General features: G+C 38.5%; 1 protein-coding gene across 8 annotated transcripts in view; it reads left to right on the top strand.

The window, feature by feature from the left end:
- DIAPH2 (diaphanous related formin 2) overlaps positions 1-24481 on the top strand; it is an 807504-nt gene that overhangs the window by 153801 nt on the left and 629222 nt on the right. For all 8 annotated transcript variants that reach the window (XR_012160923.2, XM_073360856.2, XM_073360854.1 and 5 more), the window contains 3 exons: positions 1311-1447; positions 3511-3619; positions 9679-9789. Coding sequence is in view for 7 of the 8 variants with exons in the window: in XM_073360856.2 (XP_073216957.1) it covers positions 1311-1447; positions 3511-3619; positions 9679-9789 (357 nt within the window). In the remaining variant the exon portion in view is untranslated. The remainder of the gene's footprint in view (positions 1-1310; positions 1448-3510; positions 3620-9678; positions 9790-24481) is intronic.

Below are 24481 nucleotides of genomic sequence, written 5' to 3'. Positions count from 1 at the left end.
CAGAGTTGGTTTGTTTTTAAGATATTATGAAGGCTACCTAGAGTCTTGGATGGGTGCTCTGTTGGTATGGAGTAGTAGAAATCAAAATACGTAATTTATGGGATCAGCTTTTTTCTTGGACTAAAATGTTTAATTTTAATATATTAAAAAATACACCATGAATTTGGGAGTGACAATGAACATTATATTTTTTTCTGTAAGAAATGTCAATGCTACATTTGGCGAGCAGATTGTAGTGAACTTCGTGATATTCTTTAAACTGTAGAAATAGAAGGCCAGAACTATATGAGAGAGTAGAGAAATATTTAATATTCATAAGACAGATGATATAGTCATTCAACCATTATATTCAGACATGGATGTCCACATTTAATCACCTAGTTCTGTGATTAGCAAGATAAACACAGGTTTAGGTTTTCAGAGGAGCTGAACTTGCAGACCCCATTGACCACAAAACAAGTTCTGGATGCTCTGCATCTTGAGGAAGAACATGTTTTTTTTAAACCTGTTTTGAGATTTTACGTTCTGGTAAACAGAATGATTTAAGCTGTTAATTTTCGATACAGCTTGTTTGTACATGCAGATGAAGTTGGACTACACTCAAATATTGTCTTCAATCACAGACATAAATTATACCTATTTTCTCTTAATATGTGCTAATGTATGTGTGTAATTGAAGTTTCTAGTAGTTGCTATTTCCAAACTTAAAAATAGGTACTACTTTTAAGGGAATAGACTGGAATTATGTTCCCAGATGTTAACCAGTTAAAGTGGAATCTAACCAAAGTTTGTTTCAAAGATTCATGTCCATGAAGAGTTTTACTTGTGTGAGCTGTTTTTTGAAAGTTGCATTATTAGATGATTTGTGACTTTTAATCTTTCATAACAGACTGCAAAGTATTCCATTACTGGTGTTCACCTTATACTTTCATGCTAAATGTAGCAATTTATTGTTGTTAATTAGCTTTATTGATGTTACGTAGCTGAATGTATTGATGAAAGATTCAGTCATTGGATGTAGGTGGGGGGGAAAAAAGTGATGGAACCTCTTTGTTGAGATACCTATTATACTTCAGCATATCTGAATTAGTAAGATTTGTCTTTTTCAGGAAGAAGATTATAGTTTAAAAGATGATTTTGGTCCACAAGCAATAAAGCTGATAGTGTGCTGAAGCAAGTTTCCCATTTAAGTGAAAATACTTGAAAAAAATAGTTTTTATGCCCCATCTTGGATACCCAGGCTTTATGAGTCTGAGGGGGAGGAATAATCTTTTCATGAAGAACTCATTGTTGTCTCTTTCTTTTTAAAGTACGGGTTGCAAAGGATTCTAGGAGATGAAAGAAGCCTTTTTTTACTAGCAAGAGCAATTGATCCAAAGCAACCAAACATGATGACGGAAACAGTAAAAATACTTTCTGCTATTTGTATTGTTGGAGAGGAAAATATGTAAGTAATATGTTTGAGATACTTATTGTATGTAGGGCTTTGAGAAAATAACTAACTTGAGTTATTCCCTTTCATCTATTCCTGCGTTATTTTGGCATGAGAAGGTGATAGCAAATGTTCAGATTAGTTTTACATGTTGTAGGTTATTTTGTTACTCTCTACTTTCTTCTGGAGTAGTATAAAGTGGGATAAACTCATGGCCGGTGTTAAGTAATTTCTCTGAAAAGTGTCTTCAGTAACCAGCAACTACACACAACACCACAGAAACACTAACCCAGGAACCAATCCCTGTAGCAAGCCTCATTGCCTACTCTGTCCCCATATCTACTCTACCTCCATCAGAGGACCCAACTACATCAGCCACACCATCAGGGGCTCATTCACCTTCATGTCTTCTAATGTTATATATGCCATCATGTGCCAGCAATGCCCCTCTGCCATGTTCATTGTCCAAACCGGACAGTCCCTATGTAAAAGAATAAATGGACACAAATAGGACATCAGGAACGGTAACATACAAAAAGCCAGTAGGAGAACACTTCAATCTTCTTGGACATTCTATAACAGATTTACAAGTAGCTATACTTGAACAAAAAAACTTTGGAAACAGACTTCAAAGAGAAACTGCAGAACTGAAATTCATTTGCAAATTTAACAACATTAATTTGGGCTTGAATAGGGTCTGGGAGTGGCTGGCTCATTACAAAAGCAGCTTTGCTTCTCGAATTGACACCTCCTCATCTGTTATTGGGGGTGGACTACATCCACCCTGATCGAATTGGCTCTGTCAACACTGGTTCTCCACTTGTGAGGTAACTCCCTTCTCTGCATGTGTCAGTATATAATGCCTGCATCTGTAATGTTCACTCCATGCATTTGAAGAAGTGGTTTTTTACTCACGAAAGCTTATGCCCAAATAAATCTTAGTCTTTAAGGTGCCATTGGACTCCTTGTTTTTGTGGATACAGACTATCACGGCTACCCCCTGATACTTTTCTTCTTCTGTTATACTGTTTTTAGTTGAGGTGAAAAGAAATGCATTACGTACTTAAATGGACAGAATCAATATTTTGAGAAGTATGTTGGAATAGTTTATATACTGGAATTATATCCTTCATACTGAAATATTGACACTGACCCCATTTACTAAGGGAGTCAAAATGACTTTTGGGTAAAAGAGATTTTCAGTCCATGGTTCTTTATAATCGACACTTGAGTTTATCCGGATCATGACATGTTTGAGCTGTTGAATAGTTTGCTTGTATTGCAATATACAGCATTTCATGTGTGAGTGAAAACCATGGAAAGTCCCTATGTGCTGCAAAACTTAAAATTGCCATGATAGAGACACTGAGTTATTGGCTAGTGAGCCAGTTCTCAGTTCCAGAGAAATAGACAGGCAATGTATGAATAGAGTAGAAGAGCTCCTGCGTACATATGGGTCAAACCATTATGGTTTGTATGGCAGTAAATTATATGTTTTTAACCTGTTAGAATACTTGCAAAAATTAATGAGAGTAGATAAAGGTCACCAAATGGACCCAATAATTTGCTCTTAATTTTTAAAATGCCTTTGATAAGGTCCCTTATCAAATAATTATATGGGAAGAGCCTGAGTCTCATAAATAACGTATTTCGGTTTAGATGAGTCATCATGAACAGCTAAAAAACAAGCAACATATGTACATATCCAGTGTTGTTGCTGGTGTCCAGTCAAAGGTGACACTACTACTTAAGTGGCAAACGATGCAAAATATTAAGTTTTTCTCTGACCTTGTACGATTGACTTTTAATCAAGAAGACTATTAAAAAACAAAACAAAACTCTTAACAGATTTCCCAGATATTGTGATTGAATTTTCATTTTGAAGTAGCCTAGGCATTCTGAAGTTATTTGAAGCTTTTATTTTAACACCCGATGTGGAATATCTAACGTACAGTTTATTACATTCTTGTGTGGTTTGCAAGTGATCAGATCGATATTGGAAGGGGAAGACTGAAAGTAGATAAGCTCTATGGTAAACTGCGTATGAATTCCTCTCTCTCTCTCTCTCTCTCTCTCAGTCTGGACAAACTTTTAGGAGCTATAACGACTGCAGCTGAGAGAAATAACAGAGAACGTTTTTCTCCAGTTGTGGAAGGATTGGAAAACCATGAAGCTTTGCAGTTGCAGGTGGGTTTGCTGTATCTTGAACATGATCTAATTGTCAGATGTCTAAGTATAATAAAAAAATGGTAACAAAATCAAATCAGCTCAACTGTTTTAGCATCTTTTAATTGTTTTGCTATGTAAATTTGTGCCTTTATATATTTCAAAAAAAGAAAAATTTATTGTCGGGGTAATTAGGTAGATAAACTCAGTGGAAATTATTTTCCAGCAGTTAGAATCTATGAATACAAAATCAAGAAGACTTCAAATTCAGTAGAAATATTTGAAGAGCTTTGCAGACATACAATAATTAATTGGTTGTGTTCGACACTGCTTAATTAACATTCTTAGTAATAAAGGCAGTCTTGGAAAATTCTGGGGAATGTTGACCCTAGTATTACTGGCTGGTTTTGGATTTTGGCATGGTGTATTTCCTATCTACCAACAGATATGCTGAAAACAATTTTTTGTTTGCATGTTGTTTAAAAATAAAATAACTTAAAAAGAAATGTTAGATGATTAGCTCGTGGCGGGAGCAAGTGCTTGGAACCCCTTTGGCCTTGCCTCCCCCTAGGAACTGCAGGAACATGCAGAGCTCGGTAGGTGAGCCTGCCAGCCCCCCCCGCCCCCTTCCCAGCACCAGTGGGGGTCCCAGGCTGCTTCCCGGACCCCTCCTCCAAGTACCAGCAAGGGTCCCAGGGCACCCGCCACTGTCTGCCTACCCCGCAGCATCCGTGGTGACCCTGGACCACAACCCCAGAGCACTCATGGCCCCCTGGTCCAAGTTTTAGTTAGGGGTAGATAGTACAAGTCATAGACAGGTCATGGGCCGTGAATTTTTGTTTACTGCCTGTGATCTGTCCATGACTTTTACTAAAAATACCCATGACTAAAGCGTAGTCTTAGTCATAATTGGAGGGGCGGTGGTAGATCCATAATAGACCATGTATTCCCTGGCCATTCCTTTGCTGCTTTAGTTGTGTTCATGCTTACTTGCTGGACACAGTAGTTTAAATCCATTAGGAGAGAGCTTTCTATTAAAAATTATGGTGTACTCTGTTTTTCAAGGACCAGCTGGTTTCCTGAACGACCCTCAAGTAACAACTAAATTTTAGAAGTTAGTGAATTACATACCTGCCGTATGCGAAAAGTCTATTTCCATTTTTCATTACATGTTTGACATTCTATTAATCACACTTCTCGCTTTCTTTATCCATAGAAAATACAAATAATTTTGTTCGTCTCTAAGGTGTCACAAGTACTCCTTTTCTGTTTGCCGATAAAGACTAATACGGCTGCTACTCTGAAACCTTTTAGCCCTCTGTCACAATTTCTAGGCAAAGTGCACTTCTGACCTCTTCTTGTGTATACATTTGTACTGCCAGTTAGGTCTTGAGTACTCCTCTCTTATGGTGGAATGGTATAATTCTCCAATTCTTAGACCAGGCCTTGCACAGTTAGCTCTCAGCATTGGCAAAACAAATCTTGTACCTTCATTGAAGACAGGATGTAGGATCCTTGAAACTAATAGCTTACCCCATTTTCCTTTTATTGCCAAAATGTTTCTTTGGGAGGCTGCTTATTTAGTCATGTGTTGCTTTCCTGTTGATTTCCCCAACAGACCCGTGTTAAGCTAGACAAATAAGTTCGTGCAGCGAAGCCCAAGTATCCTAATGTATGGTGGTTATCTCACTGACCAGGTCACATGCAGTATTGAGAAAACTATAGATCAGTATTTCTAAATTATTACATGGCAGATTCATGTCTGTCACAACTACTGCTTTAGATACTGTGATAAGTATTATACAGTACCGTAAGATGGGTTTTAGGATTAAATATATGTAGAAGCTGAAAGCATTTCATCAACTCCTGATCCCATAGACTTGCAGGATGGTTTTCTACAGGATATTTTCTACCATATTCTTCCACCATCCAACTCCATGTCGAGTTCATCTGCTCAGTGTTGATAGCCATTGCTAATATAGCTAATTGCTACTTTATATGCAGACTTGCTCTTTGACCCAAGACATGCAATACTGGTTTGGGAATTTTTTTAAGTCTTTGAAATACAGGGCATGGAAATATAAAAACAGCTGGTTCATAGCTTAGCAATTTTGTCTAAAGTGCTGGATTGGGATTTCAGAGCAAATGCCTAAGAAGAAAATAAGATATATGAAAGACATGAAGTGATTTCAGTGCAGCCACTGTTGCAGAGAACAGGCCGGGGTTGTGCTCATACTGGTTTGAAGAATTTAGCGTGTGTTGTGACTTTTTAGCCTTAACTAAAAGAAAATCCTTGGAATGGGTATCTGGATCGCTCACTTAACAAGAACTTTACAAGAGCAGTCGACTTGGACTGTGGGTTCAGAAAAGCGGCCAAACTGAGGGCTACCGTGAAGCTCCAAGGCGAGCAAATCCGCCAATAAGCGCAAGACCCACCAAGGTAGAGCAGGAACTTTGTCACAGTACTTAAGGCTATGTTCCTGCCATTACTGCCAAACATGAACATAGTGTATGCAGTGGCAAGTGTCCAGATATGCTACAAGGTTTATCTGGTGTCTGGGAGATACTGCCACCATTAGGCAGGATGCCCCACGTCAGTCCAGTCCATGCTGCATTGCACTTTTTACTACTGTTACCAAGAGCAACATGCTCACTCTAACTGTTTCTGGCTAGAACTTGCTGCTTAGTCAGCATCCATTCTCATCAGCTACTCATGCCTCATTAGGTTTTGGTTTTCACCCCATTGGGATAGGTGGATTTCTGTGCCAAAAGCACTTTGTGCCATGGCAAGATGCCACCTTGCTGTCCACATTGTATACACCACTGTTTGTGTGCCACCTTGTAGCGTCTTTCCCCTCTTGATGCACCTGGACACCCAGGGGCAGTGTTTTATAACTCAGAATTAAAAAAAATTAAAAAAAGTATGACTCTAAAAAGCTATTTTTATAAAGACAAAGTGGATGCAAAGTACTATGAATTAAATGTTTTGTTTTGTTTTTCCTTTCTTCAACTCAAATGTAGTTAATTTAACTTAAATCTTACTTGGGGGGAAAAATGGCCATGGGTTGAAAACCCATGTGCCAAAGTAGAATCTGTGGGGTGGGGAGGGAAGGAAGTTACATATTGATTTTTTTTTTTTTTTTTTTTTAAGTTTGGGAAACACAAAAATCTTCATTTGACTCAGGTGCATTCAGATTGGTGTTTTTACATCCATCTTTTACCATTAAGCAGGCTAAATTGTAAAACAGGCAGAAAAGTCTTGCAGCTGTCTTTTGCTTTCGCTTTCATGATAACTAAATATGTATGTATATGATCTCTACCTTTGTGATTGTTTCGTGGTAGACTATAGGTAAGATAATTCAGTTTAGATAGCAGTTTGTCATTTATTGGCCATATCTGAGAACATAAAACCACCTAAATGAAAACTGTTAAATCAATACTTCTTCTCTACGCTTATTCTTTCAATGGTTAACCTCTCACAATATCCCCAGGTAAGTGTTTTATTATTAATAATAATTTTTATTTTGCCAGCTGGAGAAACTCACCTAGTTTCATTACTTGAATATTCTGTAATGCATTTATGCATTGTCTATCAAATGAATATCTTCTATCATAGAATATTATTATTCTTTGTACTACAGTCAATCATACAGATGTTACAAAGAAGTTCATTTTATAGGTTTTTTCCCATTTTTATTGTCTCCTTGATCCAAATATATACACTTTAGCAAAGGTACAACTGCAAGACTCATTAACTTGTTTCTGACAAAAATGTTCTTTACTTGTAATGTACTAACACAAGCCATTAAGCCAGAATTTCTTCTGGCAGAAACAATCATAGCAGATGGCACCTTTTCTCTCTATTAATTTCCGATTGGACATGTACTTTGGCTTGTTCAGTCATGTCATAGTTGTAACATAACAAGGATCATTCAAGCAAACACAATGATGATGTAGTTATGAGCTTGTACAGTATCCAGAGCCTCTACCAACTTTCTACAGCTGTAGAGAAGGTTGCATTGCTCCAACCTTTTTTGTCCTTTTCAGCATAAATTTAGCACATTCCTTAAGGTGTTTGATTAAAACTAAATGGTAATTAAAATTGAAAAGGGTATTTTTAATCTGTTGCTTATTTTTTTCCCTGGCTACTGTTGATTTTTATGTTGGTTCTGCTTTTACTTGCAGTTAACATCTTTCACCAAACCTGGAATTTCCCAGGAGTCCCCTTGCAGACTTAATGTGTATTAGTACTTTTGGCATTACATTATTGTCTGCCTTTTTAAAAAATAAATCAATTAAAATGCACAGCTCTTCAATTAAACTATAAGTAAGTAGCCTGAGACTTCAGGCATTTTCCAAAATGCTATGCAGGAGTAATGCAAGAGACACCTGGCAATTATCTTTTTGTTGATTATCTTCTAATCTCCAGTTATCACAAAAATACTGGGAAGATGAAGCAGGTCCTCCAGCATGGACGACATTATCAAAAACAAAACTTGGACCCTTCATTAGCAATATAATTCTATATAGTCCCCATAGGTCTTAATGTAAGCATATGGACCAATATTTGCTGTTGCATGTACCTGTTGAGCGTAGTTGTTTAACCATTATAATACGAATGAAACATAATGAATCTGCTTATAAACATCAGTGAATTATCTATATATGAAGAACATGTTTAGGGGTAGCCTAAAGTGGTGCAATAGGACCATCACACTTGTTTTTAATGGGATGAATTTTTTGCTTTTCTGAATTTCATTTATAGACGTAAAAATGGCTATCGTATTTAGTTAAAAGCAAACGAAATAAAACACCATACCCAGTGAACAAAATGTTGGTATATTTGGCTACATTATGGATACTGCATGTAGATCAGGAGAAAAGGTGGAGGGTTATTAACCATCAGAGGAGTGAAGTTTTGGAATAGCCTTCCGAGGGAAGTAGTGGGGGCAAAAGATCTATCTTGCTTTAAGATTAAACTCGATAAGTTTATGGAGGAGATGGTATGATGGGATAACATGGTTTTGGTAATTAAATATTCATGGTAAATAGGCCCAATGGCCTGTGATGGGTTTTTAGATGGGGTAAGATCCAAGTTACCCGGGAAAGAATTTTCTGTAGTATCTGGCTGATGAATCTTGCCCATATGCTCAGGGTTTAGCTGATCGCCATATTTGGGGTCGGGAAGGAATTTTCCTCCAGGGCAGATTGGAAGGCCCTGGAGGTTTTTCGCCTTCCTCTGTAGCATGGGGCACGGGTCACTTGCTGGAGGATTCTCTGCTCCTTGAGGTCTTCAAACTACAATTTGAGGACTTCAATAGCACAGATATAGGTGTGAGGTCTTTTTTAGGAGTGGTGGGTGAAATTCTGTGGCCTGCATTGTGCAGGAGGTCAGACTAGATGATCATAATGGTCCCTTCTGACCTAAATATCTATGAATCTATGTTGTCTTTGTGTAAAATTTCATTAAACTTATTTATAAAAGTGTCATTATAGTAAATGACAAATTTGTTCTAAATTTTAGCAGATAATATAATTCATATTATGCACTGTAATTATATATGAACCTCTCGTATAAACTGAAATCTTGTTGAAGTGTTCCCTAAATACATCACAGAGAGAACTTCTTTCAAAAACAATAGGTATTCACTGGGGAAAATCTCATTATATTTATCAAGGAATTAATTAAAAATCATACAGACGTGCAAACAAAAAAATAAAAACCAAAAACTGTAAACTTTTCCTCAAAGATTCGTGAAAGCATTAAGCTTAAAATCAGATGAACCTTTCAATGATTCAGTGCTGTTCAAACGGCCGTCCTTGTACATTTGTTACACTTATAAAGAAAATTATTTCAGCCATTGTAAAATTATTAGATGATAATGGATTTTAACTGTTATGGGTTCCAGACTGTTGCTGAACAATATGATGAGAAACGTCTTTGTTCTTTGCTATATGCCACTATATTGCATTAGTAAGTTTTTAAAATATTTAAAGGCAGAAAGGATTTATTTGCTTGTATGTAAACTGTGTGTGTGCTGAGAGAGAGATTTTTAGTAAGTTAATATTTCTAATTACAGGTGGCCTGCATGCAGTTTATAAATGCCCTTGTCACTTCTCCAGAAGATCTTGATTTTAGGATACACTTGAGAAATGAATTCCTACGCTGTGGACTGAAGAAAATATTGCCAGTAAGTTGTTTCCACATGTTCACTACAGAAATTAAAATAATTATTATTAACCTCAAGACAATGTTATAAAACAAAAGTAAACCTGTCTGAGGCAGCCTGGTTGAATTTTAATGTTTCATTTAAATGTCAGATAAAGGAAAAAGTGAGTGAGAAATCACATCACCAATAATGACCCGCCTGTCGAATCCATTTTCATTCTACTTCCTGCCTAATATTTTAGGTATTCTTTACTTGTATTTAGGAGCTGGTAATATTTTAGTAGTTTTTAATAATTTTATTCTGAACACAAGAGATTATGCAAAAAAAAGAAAAGCAGTTAAGAGTTGCTTTAGGAATCTTTCTTGCTTTTGCATATCAGCATAACACAATCAGAAATGAATTGGTCAGTTACTGTGACAGTCCTAACGGACTTAGTTTTCATTATGCACCATTTGTCAAATGAACTTCAATATATATCACTTTGAGAGCAGATAGTAATAGATCTGCTTTCCATTTAAAATTATTTCTACAATTCTGTAAAATCCCAGCTCTCCTGCTTGTCTTGACCCCTCTCCAATTTTATTAATTTTTTAAAAAATCAGATAACAAAATCAGTGAGCCATTTAAACACTCTTTCTTGGAGAGGACAGATATTACAATGCAAATAATCCGAGTATGAAGATGCTATTATTAACTATTAACAGTAGGGCATCATAGCATACATGTCTGCTTTCTTGCTGCACTGTTTTCTATAAGTAATGGAATACAGTGTGAAGATGAGATACCTTTATCTAAAATCCTCTTTTTTTATTATTGTACTTCATGAACTTTAATCTCTTGGTGTGCTTCAGCTGGCTCAGGTGTTGCATTACGAAGGCGCACAGTACTACTTTACTGTATCAGAAAATGGGAGAGAATGCATCAGGTGCCCTCCACCACATAAGAAGAATTTCATTCTATATGGTGTTCCAGAAACTGACAGCCAGGATATATCTGGTTAATGCTGAATACAATCATAAGTACCTTCATTTGGATACATGTGGCCTTGGAATGCTGAATTAGGGTTTGACCCTTACAGCTGCCAGTCCAGAAATAATGGCTACCTTAAAAAAAAAAAAAAAGAGGAGGGGCAAACAAAAGTTCTACTCTTTGGGGTAGGAATGAGCCCAGCAATGTGGATGTTAGGTCTGTCATGCATCGGATTTCTGTTGCTTTTACTTTCGGAAGTGGAGCCTGTGCAGTGTTAGTGGGTATAAGTGCAGTATCCTGCTGCTTCTAATACTGTCAGCAGGACTCGATGTAGCTACATTACTGATCCTCTTGCCACAGTGCTAATCAAGTACCTTCATTACTCTGAGCACCAGTAACAGCATGTAGATTTAAAAGTTTTGAGGTTTGGGACCACTGTTCACTTTTCACTCTCGGTTTAATCGAGAATTTTGATCTGCAGCTTCTGTTATCACACTCAAGTTCAAGATATTATCTCATTTTTATACTTCTAATTTTTAATCTTTTTTTGTTCAGGTGGATAACTGAAGGAGTTTTTCTAGTTAAATATTAAATGTACTCTGTTTTTTTGTTCTTTAAGCTGCTCCACTGAAGAAGTTTGAGGGACATTTTGCTTTTTCTAGCCATACTGTGAAGAGGCTTAAATATTCATGTTTTTATTTTTTTGAGTTTTGACAGTTTCCCAACGAATTTTAAAACTGTATCAGCCCCATATAACGATTTTGCATAGTTTCCTCCGCAGGTGAGAAATACACAAATCATGGTGGCTGAGCCTTTGAGATGGAAGGGAATAGCTTCTGACAAAATGAAGGTTATGTCCCTGAGCTTAGTTACTATGTTGGTAGTGATGAGTTCTTTGAGACCCTGGGACTTCATACTACTTTTAATAAGAGTAAATGCCTTTGATGGCCAACCTTGGCCAACTCCTGTCCTACCAGCATTACTTGAATCTTCTTTGAGTTCATTAGGGCTAGATGCTTTTTTGGTGGCTCATCTCATGCAGATTTGATGCCATTTGCTGAAAGAGATAGCTTGGTGTCATTGGTATGTTTCTAGTCATGGAGCTTGTGGGGTATCTCTGCTTCTCCAAGATTTCTCGTAGAGTCGGGAAGAACATAAGAGTACTGTAGTATCTGCGTGTTGCAGTTCTCTGATCCTGTTGAAGATAAATGATGGAATTCCTTGTTGTAACATCCACTAGCATCTTGTAAGTGCATCAGCTGCACCATGTCATTGACTACCAAAGTTGGTAAATGCCAAGTCTTGGATTCTACATATGTGGTGATACAGTTTGAGTAGGAAGTGTAGGAGGGACACAAAGTGGCACAGGAGATTGTCCACATCAAGTGTTGTTTTTTGTGAGAACCAGCTGGAATATTGTTTTCTTTAGAGAAGTTAGTAAATAGTCCTTTGATGGTGACATTCCAGGTTTTGTATATAATGTGTCTAGTTTCCCTCCGCTAGCTTGCTACAAAGTGAGAAGGGATAGTGATAAGTTTAACAGGTCGTGGTCCAGCCATTCAAGTTTTCAGTGGTTTTGTGTGTGTTTGATGGTTATTCCCCTCCAGCTGAAGGCAGGAGTCCAAAATCTCAGATGTGGTGAGATGAGATTGGAAGATTTATGTGAAACAAAGAAGCTAAGTAAACAAGCCCAGATGTTCTTGCATGCCACCAAGTGAGATCTAGTCTGTTGGCTGAAAGTGGTTCAGAAGTGTCTGCTCTATTCAAACACTGTTATTCACAGCAAGGAGAAATATCAACCAAAAGACTTTGAGGAAGGCTGTTTGACCTTGAAAAGAAATTACTCTTCCGAAGCACTGTGGGCAATGTAATCTCTATATATTTCACCACAGCCATCATGGAGTGGATGATTGTACACCATGACCTTAGTGGCCAGCATAAGCTTAAATGGGTCAAGGTAGGAACCACACTGCACAAAACTTTTCTGTCAGAAGCCTTTTGTCGCAGACAGTTTCCTTTATGCTGTGTGAGTTCTGTCGAAGCTGTGTCTTGCAACACTGTTTCCAAATCCCATGTGTGGCTGAGTTCCAGGACAAGCAGCAATTGACAACTACCAAAATGTTGGGTGAAGATTCATTTGGGGAACAAGTAGCTGGAGTGGAGTCAGTCTTCATCTGGCAAGCTAGCAATCTCTCTTCAAGCAGGCAGTTGGAGAGAATAACACTGGGTGAAATTAAATGGCCTGTTGTCCTGAGAGAAATTTAGTGGCCTGTGGTATACAGGAGTTCAGACTAGAATATGTATTCCTTCTGGCCTTAGAATCATGTATTATTTTATACAAACACCTTTATAGAAGGAAGCAGTCTTTTCAGGCCTCTGTGGCAAGCAATTATAGCAGCCGTGAGGACCAGTGCCCTACAAGAAGATTTAATAGTTCTGGTGACCATAAGGAGAATTTGACCAGAGATCTATGACTGCTCCATCTATGTTAATCACGAAACCAGTCGAAAGTTCAGAACGCTCTGGAGGCAGATTTCTTCCATTGGGTCAAGAGTAGCATCAAACTGCTTGGGACAGATGTGTATTGGAAGTGGCACAAAATAGCTACTCAGTTTCTGAAATTCTACAGAAAAAGTTGTGTGTGTGTATAGGCTTGTTGAGAAACATCAGTTTAAGCACTGAGCTTGTCCCTTTCAGGTCTTGCCACTTTGAATGGAATGGAATATAGACTTGTTTCCTTTCTATGGCTCTAATGCTCCTAAAATTTTCAGGAGATAATGCTGTCTGCTTCTTGTTTACAATGTCACCCAAAAGTGAGAACATGGCACTTCTGTAGCCTGCGTTGCAAGGTATTTACCTGTCAGATAAGCTAAACATTCGTATGCCCCTTCATTCTTTGGCCATCATTCCAGAGGATATGCTTCCATGCCGCTGATGCTCATTTAAAAAAAATATGTTAATTACATTTGTGACTGACCTCCTTGGAGGAGAATTGCATGTCTCCTGTTCTGTTTTACCTGCGTTCTGCTGTATATTTCATGTCATAGCAGTCTTGGATGAGGACCCAGCACACGTTCTTTTTAAGAATACTTTCACAGCAGATTTGACAAAATGCAAAGAAGGTACCAATGTGAGATTTCTAAAAATAGCTTCAGCACTTGACCCATGGTTTAAGAATCTGAAAATCTGAGAGGGACGAGGTGTTTCAGAAGACTTTAGAAGAGCAACACTCAGATATGGAAACTACAGAATCTGAACCACCAAAAAAGAAAATCAATTTGCTGGTGGCATCTGACTCAGATGATGAAAATGAGCATGTGTCAGTCTGCTCTGCTTTGGATTGGTATCCAGCAGAATCCATCATCAGCATGGACACGTCCCCTGGAACGGTGGTTAAAGCATGAAGCGACATACGAGTCTTTCGCGCATCTGGCATGTAAATATCTTGCGGTGCCGGTTACAAAAGTGCCATGTGAATGCCTGTTCTCACTTTCAGGTGATATTGTGAACAAGGAACAGATACCATTATCTCCTGCAAATTTAACCAAACTTGTTTCTCTGAGCGATTGGCTGAAGTAGGACTAAGTGGACTTGCAGGCACTAAAATTTCATAGAATAATAGAACTGGAAGGGACCTCAAGAGGTGATTGAGTTCAGTCCCTTGCACTCAAGGCAGGACTAAGTATTATCTAGACCATCCCTGACAGGTGTTTGTCCAACCTGCTCTTAAAAATCCCCAATGATGGAGATTCTACAACTCCCTAGGCAATTTATTCCAGTGCTTAACCACCCTGACAGGAAGTTTTTCCTAATGTCCAACTGAAATCGCCCTTGCTGCAATTTAATCCCAGTGCTTCTTGTCCTATTCTCAGAGGTTAAGAACAACAATTTTTCTCCCTTCTCCTTGTAGCAAGGTTTTATGTACTTGAAAACTGTTATCATGTCCCCTCTCAGTCTTCTCTTTTCCAGCCTAAACAAACCCATTTTTTTCAATCTTCCCTCATAGGTCATGTTTTCTAGACCTTTAATAATTTTTGTTGCTCTTCTCTGGACTTTCTCCAATTTTTCCACATCTTTCCTGAAATGTGGCACCCAGAGCTGGACACAATACTCCAGTTGAGGGCTAATCAGCGGGGAGTAGAGCAGAAGAATTACTTCTTGTGTCTTGATTACAATACTCCTGCTAATACATCCCAGAAGGATGTTTGCTTTTTTTGCAACAGCATTACACCGTTTACTCATATTTAGTTTGAGATCCACTACGATCTCCCAGATCCCTTTCCGCAGTACTCCTTCCTAGGCAGTCATTTCCCATTTTGTGTGTGCGCGCAACTGATTGTTCCTTCCTAAGTGGAGTACTTTGCATTTGTCCTTATTGAATTTCATCCTATTTACTTCAGACCATTTCTCCAGTTGGTTCAGATCCTTTTGAATTTTAATCCTATCCTCCAAAGCACTTGCAACCCCTCCCAGCTTGGTATCGTCCGCAAACTTTAGAGGAGAATTCTTGTTTTAGTCAGATATTCCAATCTCTTTCAACCCCTTGATTTGTTGGTTGCCATTGCCTCACTCTTCACTCATGAGCCATATTCCAAGTAAATCTCAAAGGAGTAATCAGTTAAGGCTAGTTTGCAGGTTATGTTAATGAGTCTAAATTGTTAACTTAGCTGGCAATAGATCATCATCTACCTTTTGCTCTTTCTGTGTTTTGCTCAGTTAACCTCAATCCAAAGTTCTATTGTTTTCAGAGATTTGAAACTTTAAATGCTTTTTTACACATGTAACACTTCTGGTATGCATGCACCATATGCACTTGGGATCAGAATGCTTTAGCCAATAGTGTCAGTTGACCATACCTGCTTCCTTGATGACCTCGAGCCCCTCCTCCCTCATGAGTATTAAGAGGGCCTGATGACCAGCTGGCTCTTAGTTCCTTTCAGTCACTTATGTCTGTGAAACAGACCAAGCTAGCAATCTCCACTTTTTCCCATTTGTATATTTTATTATGGTTCTGTAAATTACTTATTTAGAGAAGACTTAAGTTCCTTTGACAGACTCAGATATTTCTGTATGAATTCTGTTCCAGGGTGTTTAGTTGTGATGCAGCACAAGAGAAGTCAAAACATCAGTCCTTCAGAAGTACTCAAAAGGAATCGGAGCTAAAAATATTGGACTTTTTAGAAGGGTTGTTCATCAGCTATCCTTCAACTTCACAGAGTGAACTATCAGGCCCTTCTAATATGTTACAATATTCTTATGTGGAGCAATGTTACTCAAAGGAATTTAAATCTTTGTACAGGGTCAATTAATGGCTAAATCTCCCTACAAGCCCCCACTGATGCTGCTGAATGCTCAGGCTTGATGGCAGCCACAATTACTATGCAGTGTGCAACATAACTCCAGTTTTGTGGGTTGCCAGTAGAGGTTCAAACTATGCTGGAAGGACCTCCCCTTTGTAGCAAGAATGTTGATACAGAGCAGAAAGCAGTCTGCGAGGACAAGTGATTTTGAAAAAATGGAAGCATGTCATCCTTGGCTTACCAACATCACCTTTCCCCATAAGAGACTTGAATCTTTCATATCCTTTAGTATCTTGATAGATAAGCTTAGCAACAAACCACATCTTTTTAAGGTTATTACATGTTCATTTGACTATTTTTGCACATCCACCAATTCAATACCATAGAGTTTTTTCTCACCCTTCAGTGAAAGTTTGTTAAAGGTCTTCTGAGAGTTTTTCTCTGATAGACAGCCTCTTTCCACCCCCCAAACCTTGGGATCTTAATGTTATACCTACCAGTCTGATTGGACCTCCATTTGCATTATTAGCTTCATGCTTGTTACTCCATTGTTATGAAGATGGTCACCTTCTTCTTCTTTCCCTTATCCCATCAACTGCAGTTGGGTCATCTTTCAAGCATCTGCCATCTATCAGAGGCAGCCCTAAGATCCACTTGCTTACCTCTTTCTTTGATGCAGTCTATCCATCTCTTCCTCTGTTCTGCTTGGACATCTTTCCTACCACCCTCTCCTGCTGTGCTAGCTTCACCAGGTTGCCTTGTTCATCCTCTGCATGTGGTGCTTCCTGGATTTTGTTAGGCACCTCATGGATTTTGACTTCCATTTTTAATTTTGAAATCTGTCTCTTCATGTAACTCCTCATGGTGTGAAGACATTTCAAGCATCTCTGTATTGAACCTGCAGTCGCTTTATTGCCCATGCTTCTGCATGATACAGCATTGTCGGGTACACCGTTGTTTTACACGGTTGGGCTTTTTGTCTCAGTGGCGTATGCTTGTCATACACTGCTCCTGAGATGATGTTGCATGGTTTTCCAGCGCTCCCCTAACTGGATTGTATTTCATGTTCAGTCTTGCCATTTGCCATGACCCAGCAGTCAAGGAACTTGAACTGTTTAGAATGATTTAGTCTTACTCCACTAATCTCTGTGCCCACGTGACCTCAGTCTTAGTCGTGCTCATTTTCATCCCAGATCAGTTTAGCTGGTCATACCACTGGTTAACCTTTTCCTTTTGAGGATGCCCTTATTGCTATTTTGTCTGCATATAGCATCTTCTTGCCTTTTCCCACTGGTAGCTGCCTGCTGACATAGTCTGTCAATATAATAAACAGCACACCTCTGGTGTGGTCTGACTTTCAGTTCAGAGACTTGTCATTCCAAAGTGTGTTCAGATCTCTGTTTTGGGTGATATATAGAGGCAGTCACCATAGTTTTTAGATTCTCAGGTATGCCACACTTCCTCGGCACTGATGCGACGATCCTTCTGTCCACTTGATCATATTTCTTTTTTAGGCCTATGAAAGCCCAGAAGCTATCTTGTTGGTATCTTTACCGGATTAGACATGGCATCTGTAGTTACTCATTGTTTCCTAAAGCTGAACTGCTTTTGTTCACGGAGGGGTTCCACCATTCTCCTAAGCCTAGGGTCCAGAATATCTTCCAGTATCTTTACACCATGTTAAAACAGTTTTATTCCTCAGTAGTTATTCTTATGTATGGGAACCAGGAGAGACTTGCACCAGTTTTCAGGAATTTTCTTGTCTTGCCACATGGCTTTAACCGATTGGCTTATCCATTTTATGCCTCTTTCATCCAAAACTTTCACCAGATCTGCCATCACTTCATCCAGTCCCACTGCCTGACCATTTTTTATTTCCTAAACTGCATTTCTCTTCTCCTCCATTACATCAGGACTAAGCTCACTTGTTGACAGCTCTGGAAAGCTCGTTTTAGGCATTCTGAAAGTATTGTTTCCACCTCTCCTTCACTTGTTCAGGTGTTACGAGCAGTCTCTCCCATCATCATTTACAAATGGCATTACCTTTCGGCAATGCTGTAGATCTTTTTGCCAGCCAGCTGTGGGTCATTTAAAAGCTCGACATATGAATTGTTGAGGGCATTGTCTTTGGCCTTCACTGCCCGCTTGTTAGCTCACTTAGCTTCTTTTATATTTGTTTTCATTTATGCTCTATGGATGAAGATGGCGTTCATCATTGCAATTACATCGGTAAGCAGGGTCTGTGAATTGCAAGCTCTGATGAAGGAACCCCTGTACATGATTTTTCACAAGGATAAATTCACACTCCACTCACGTCCTAAACATCTTCCTAAAATAATCTCAGATTTTAATTTAAATCAGTCCATTCACTTATCCATGTTTCCCTCCAGAGACTGATTCAGCTAAGGGAAAGGCTGCTGCACATACTCTGCATGTCCTCTGATCTCTGTTGCTTCATTTGTCTAGAACAAAGCCATTCAAGCAGTCCCCTAGGCTATTTATTTCTGTTGTTGAGTTAGGCAGTTTCAACTTGGAGGATCTCTAATTGAGTGTCACATTACATGAAGCTACATTATGAGGGGGCCAATTTAGAACTCCCAGGTCATGTTAGGTCACATTCTTGCAGAGCACAGGCCACATTTTCAGCCTCTCTTAGGCCTTGTCTACATTAGAGGGAAAAGTCTATCTAAGCTATGCAATTTGAGTTACATGAATAGTGTAACTCAAGTCAATGTAGCTTAGACCTACTTACAGAGGGGTCCAGACTACGTGAAGTCAACAGCAGATGCTCGTCCGTCGACTCCCCTTACTCTTCTTGATCCGGTGCAGTACAGGAGTTGATAGGAGAGCGATCTGTGGTCGATTTAGCACATCTTCACTAGACACGCTAAATTGACCACCGATGTATCGATTGTCATGCGGCGATCCCCTGGTAAGTATAGACGAGCCCTTAGGGGAATGCCTGTAGCTGATATATGTAGGACTTCTACTTGGAATAATACATGTAGTTCGACTAGCCATTACTCTTTAGTTCAGGCATCTTTTTCAGCTGCCCAGTTTTGGAGGGCTGCTTAGCAATCTTCGTTTAGACTCGTGGAATCTCCTCTGTCTATTAGATGGTGCTTGGGAGTCACAAGAAGTGGAACATGTGAACAAGTACTTGAAGAAAAGAGGAAAGTTGCTTCCATTTAGTAACTGGAGTTCTTCCAGATGTGTTCCACAACCTGACCTCTTTTCTTCACTACTATCAAGTCTAATATTCTGATTTGGTAGAGGTGCAGGAACTGAGGATTGCTTGGTTGCCCTGCCTCCTTTATACCCCTGAGGTGGGAGGTGCTTAAGGTTATCAGGGAGTTGGTGTGACCAATGGACACTTGCTGGCTAAAGTGCACAGGGCACATGCACCTGGATGTGGAACACATCTCAGAGAATTCCAGTTATGAAGGGTAAGTGACTTCCCTTTACAAAGCTAGATAAAAAGTTGCCAGAAACAATAGGTTTAATTATTTTAAGAATATCTCAAATCAGCATCATTACTTGAAAACTGTTGTGCTGATTAACTATTTTCTTGCATGATAAGTAATAACAATTCTTATCAACCATTTTTACATAGAAATTATCCAATGGATAACTGAGGGAACAGAAAAATAAGTACCTTTCTCGAACATACAATAAACTTCCTTGCTATAACTTGATTCAATGTCATCTGAGAGTAGATAATACACCATTGTTTTAGTAAAAAATCTTGCTGTCGCAACACAGTGTAACTTTTTATCTTAAGATCAAAGCTTGGAGTTCTAGGCAGAAAGGACAGATGATTTTGATGCAATTTTTCATGTCATTTCTTGTTTACTGATCTTTTGATGGATCAAACTTGTTCCTAGCATAGTAAGCTACAGTTATGATATTCAGTTACCTTGAAATAGCTTAATGTATGCCAATGTCATAAGAAAGATATTACCATAAGAGCATTTCTAGGCTAAAACTAGTGTTGAATATGAAGGTGCTCGTTCATACCTTGTTCAAGTTGGATTGGTGTGGGTTCATTATTAACTGTTTTCCCACTAAGCCTCTGAAATTAACTCCAGTTTCTGTAGAATTCGATAAGAAGGGATGTCATTCGGACTAAAGCCTCCCATCACTTTACACCAGACCTGAAAGAGCCCCTTTGGCTCCAGATTAAATAATATTTTAACTTTAAAGCATCATTAATTATGTTGGTATACAAATGTGGAATGACTTCTAATTGAGAGTAGTTAAGGTTGACCTCTACACTCAGTTGTGATTATATTTGTGGAAAATATCAGGATCAGATGACCTCTTCTACTGCCAAGTCCTGCACATGCATTTTCTCTCTTGTGGAATTTCTTGACTCCACCATTCAGATGTGTGAGAAGTGGGCACGCTTTTAAATCAAGCTTTAATTTATTATCATTGCTTGGACTTCTGTTTGTTTTTAGGGATTTGACTTTGTATTGCTCCATGGTAAATGTCTCTGATAGTACCAAGGCCACTATATATAAAGCAGATTTGTGGGTAGATTATGATCATAATTTTATTTTACACAATTAACGACAAGCGTTACTGGTTTCTCAGCCCTTCAAAGGCAGTTTAATATTGCATAAGTCCTTCCAAAGGTATTGATGGAGAGCCATAGTAATGAATTGGTCCCCCTGCCAATGTCTGTCTTCTGCTTTCATCTCAGTTGAAACATGACATAAACTGGATCTGTTCCCTTGGAAGTTTCTTTCCATTTAGAAGAGCTATAATTTTTTTTCTTTTGACACCACCTGATGAAATGACTCTATTTCCAAAGGAACAATATTGAAATAAATTGTTTCCTGCATTTCTATGTGTTATTCCTTTGGACTCATGCTTGAGGCACAAATTAAAGCTCATTCAACCAGAGCTGAGGCAGGGACAGTAGCCAGCCTCGGGGCAAATTTCACCAGCTGAGATTTGCATGGAAGCTTCTTGGAGTTCATTGCACATTCGCCAGGAAGATTATTGCCTTTGAACTGTGTTCAGAAAATATTTTAAATTAGGTTCAGGATCATATATAGACAGTTTCTGAAATTAGAATCTTATGGGTATCTTTGTGCCTATTTATATCACATTCTTTTACATCTGGCACTCTGGATTTCTCCTATAAACAGGAAACACCTGCATATTTTTAAAAATTTATGTTTTCACTAGTTTCTTATTCTTGTTCTTGTAGATTTTATCTTAACTCGTTATGTCTCAGATGTATAAAAATGTCTGAAGCTTTGTTTCTTGAAAGAAGATCTGGAGAATACAGTATTTGTATTGAAAGAAATGAAAACTGCCATGTATAATTTACTGGGAGAAAATCTACCTAGGTCCTTATCCATCAGTTACTCTCCTGGTGCGACCCTTCTTTAGGTTACTGTAGTTACAGTCGGTCAAAAACTGGGGGGAGGAGGGGAATTACAGCGTTCTGCTTATATTAAATAATCCCCTTATGATGGTCCCAAGGCATAAAACGTATGACAATGCTAATACTGAAAAATAGGAATACTGTATGTGTCACAAGTGCACTTTGAATGTGTACAGCTTAATGTAATTGCAAAATCCAGTTAAAATGCACCAACAGTGTAATAAAGATCCATAGTTTTTGTAACCACACACATTCCCCTCCTTTTAAGGAAAACCTTACTGTATTTATTTCATTTCTGTGTGGATTTTTAATACGTTAACATCTCAGGGTTTAATTTTTGCAACAGGTATGCAGAAACTATTTACATATGCATTAAGAAATTAATGTAATATATAAATGTCTCCCAACAAAACCCTGAGGATCTATTTTACCTATGAGATTTGACAGCTGACTGACAGCTGAAGTGAAATGTGATATTACATTTCATATGCAAAAGAAATTGAAGTCTGGATAAATTTGTAGTTGTGCATTAAGTGGTTTGGGTGTGATAAACTGTGTATTAATGAAAAAAGAAAAGGAGTACCTGTGCCACCTTAGAGACTAACAAGTTTATTTGAGCATGAGCTTTCGTGAGCTACAGCTCACTTTGTGCCACAAGTACTCCTTTTCTTTTTGCGAATACAGACTAACACAGCTGCTACTCTGAAACCTTTGTATTAATGGTGATCTGACAATTTTTATTTTTATTTTTAATTTTTTAATTAAATATTTTAATTTTTTTTTGTTATATGGGAATGTTCTGCATTAAGTAGAAGTTGAACCTTAATATCAAGTCAATGACCATCTGAAAAGTGCTTTTCTGGGGTAATCTGATATACTACATCACCAGGGTAGTTTATGCTTGCCATAATTTTGATTTTAAAATGTGTTGAGCTGAGCAATCAAATTCCCCAAGCAATAGTAGTGTGAAAAGTTGTTAGTGTAGACAGGCACTAGCCTCTGCATTTAATAAAATGAGGAATGCTTATGTGAGAGATGATGATAGAGCATTTGTTTCTGGCCTTAAGAGGACCAATGTCCGGTCAGACTTGTAGTATTTGCTTCATACTACACTATATTACCCAAAAGTGAAAACTTCACTTTGAGACTAAAGGAAATTTATAATTACCAGGCTCAATACCTGCCAGAAATCTAAAAAATTAGTTGAAAATAAATGCTCTTGAAAATACGATAAACCCTATATATTCCCCGAAAGTAAAACTCAGGGGGAAAAGTATTGATACCTCAGTACACCATGCTAGCCTCACCAAGCAACATGGGACAGATACTGTTCTCTAAGAGGTTTGGGAGGCAATAGATAAAGCAGTGTGTGCAAAGTTAAAAACACAATAGGTCAGTGATATTCAGATTGAGGCTCGGGAGCTGCAAGTGGCTTTTAATATGTCTCCTGTGGCTCTTTGCAGCACATGATATTAAAACATGGTGTGATTTAATTATTAATCACGAGTCTATCTAGATGTCTTGAGAAATCCACAACTATTTTTAATGTTAATTGTAGTTCAGTATGGTCATGAAATGCTATATAAATATCAGTGTTGCCATAAATTATGCATAAATTACCTCATTGCACGTTAAGTGGTGTAGGAGCTGTTATCAGGCTGTTTGGAAAAAGTGTGCATTCCTTTAAGGGAGAGGGAGCCAGGACATGACTTTCTGCTGCAGGCCAGGTTAGCCTGGGACATAAGTATGACCATACTGGGTGAGACCAAAGGTCCATCCAGCCCAGTATCCTTTCTATGGACAGTGGCTAATTCCAGGTGCCCCAGAGGGAGTGAACCTAACAGGTAATGATCAAGTGATCTTTCTCCTGCCATCCTTCTCCACCGTCTGACAAACAGAGGCTAGGGACACCATTCCTTACCCATCCTGGCTAATAGCCATTGATGGACTTGACCTCCATGAATTTATCCAGTTCTCTTTTAAACCCTGTTATAGTCCTACCCTTCACAACCTCTTCAGGCAAGGAGTTCCACAGGTTGACTGTGCGCTGAGTGAAGAAGAACTTCCTTTTATTTGTTTTAAACCTGCTGCCCATTAATTTCATTTGGTGTCCCCTAGTTCTTATATTAGCGGAACAAGTAAATAACTTTTCCTTATTCACTTTCTCCACACCACTCATGATTTTATATACCTCTATCATATCCCCCCCTTAGTCTCCTCTTTTCCAAGCTGAAAAGTCCTAGCCTCTTTAATCTCTCCTTATATGGGACCCCTTCCAAACCCCTAATCATTTTAGTTGCTCTTTTCTGAACCTTTTCTAATGCCAGTATATCTTTGTTGAGATGAGGAGACCACATCTGTATGCAGTATTCAAGATGTGGGCGTACCGTGGATTTACTAAGGGCAATAAGATATTCTCAGTCTTATTCTCGATCCCTTTTTAAATGATTCCTAACTTCCCGCTTCCTTTTTTTGACTGCCGCTGCACACTGAGTAGACATCTTCAGAGAACTATCCACGATGACTCCAAGAACTTTCTCCTGATTAGTTGTAGCTAAATTAGCCCCCATCATATTGTATGTACAGTTGGGGTAATTTTTTCCAATGTGCATTACTTTACATTTATCCACATTAAATTTCATTTGCCATTTTGTTGCCAATCACTTCGTTTTGTGAGATCTTTTTGAAGTTCTTCACAGTCTGCTTTGGTCTTGACTATCTTGAGCAGTTTAGTATCATCTGCAAACTTTGCCACCTCGCTGTTTACCCCTTTCTCCAGATGATTTATGAATAAGTTGAATAGGATTGGTCTTAGGACTGACCCTTGGGAACACCACTAGTTACCCCACTCCATTCTGAAAATTTACCATTTATTCCTACCCTTTGTTCCCTGTCTTTTAACCAGTTCTCAATCCATGAAAGGATCATCCCTCTTACCCCATGACAACTTAATTTACATAAGAACCTTTAGTGAGGGACCTTGTCAGAGGCTTTCTGGAAATCTGAATATACTTTATCCACTGGCTCCCCCTTGTCCACATGTTTG

The sequence above is a fragment of the Lepidochelys kempii genome, chromosome 9 (assembly GCF_965140285.1).
Source record: "Lepidochelys kempii isolate rLepKem1 chromosome 9, rLepKem1.hap1, whole genome shotgun sequence".
Lineage (NCBI taxonomy): Eukaryota > Metazoa > Chordata > Testudines > Cheloniidae > Lepidochelys > Lepidochelys kempii.
Note: the sequence above shows the minus strand (reverse complement) of the source record. Positions and strands in the feature narration are given on the sequence as shown.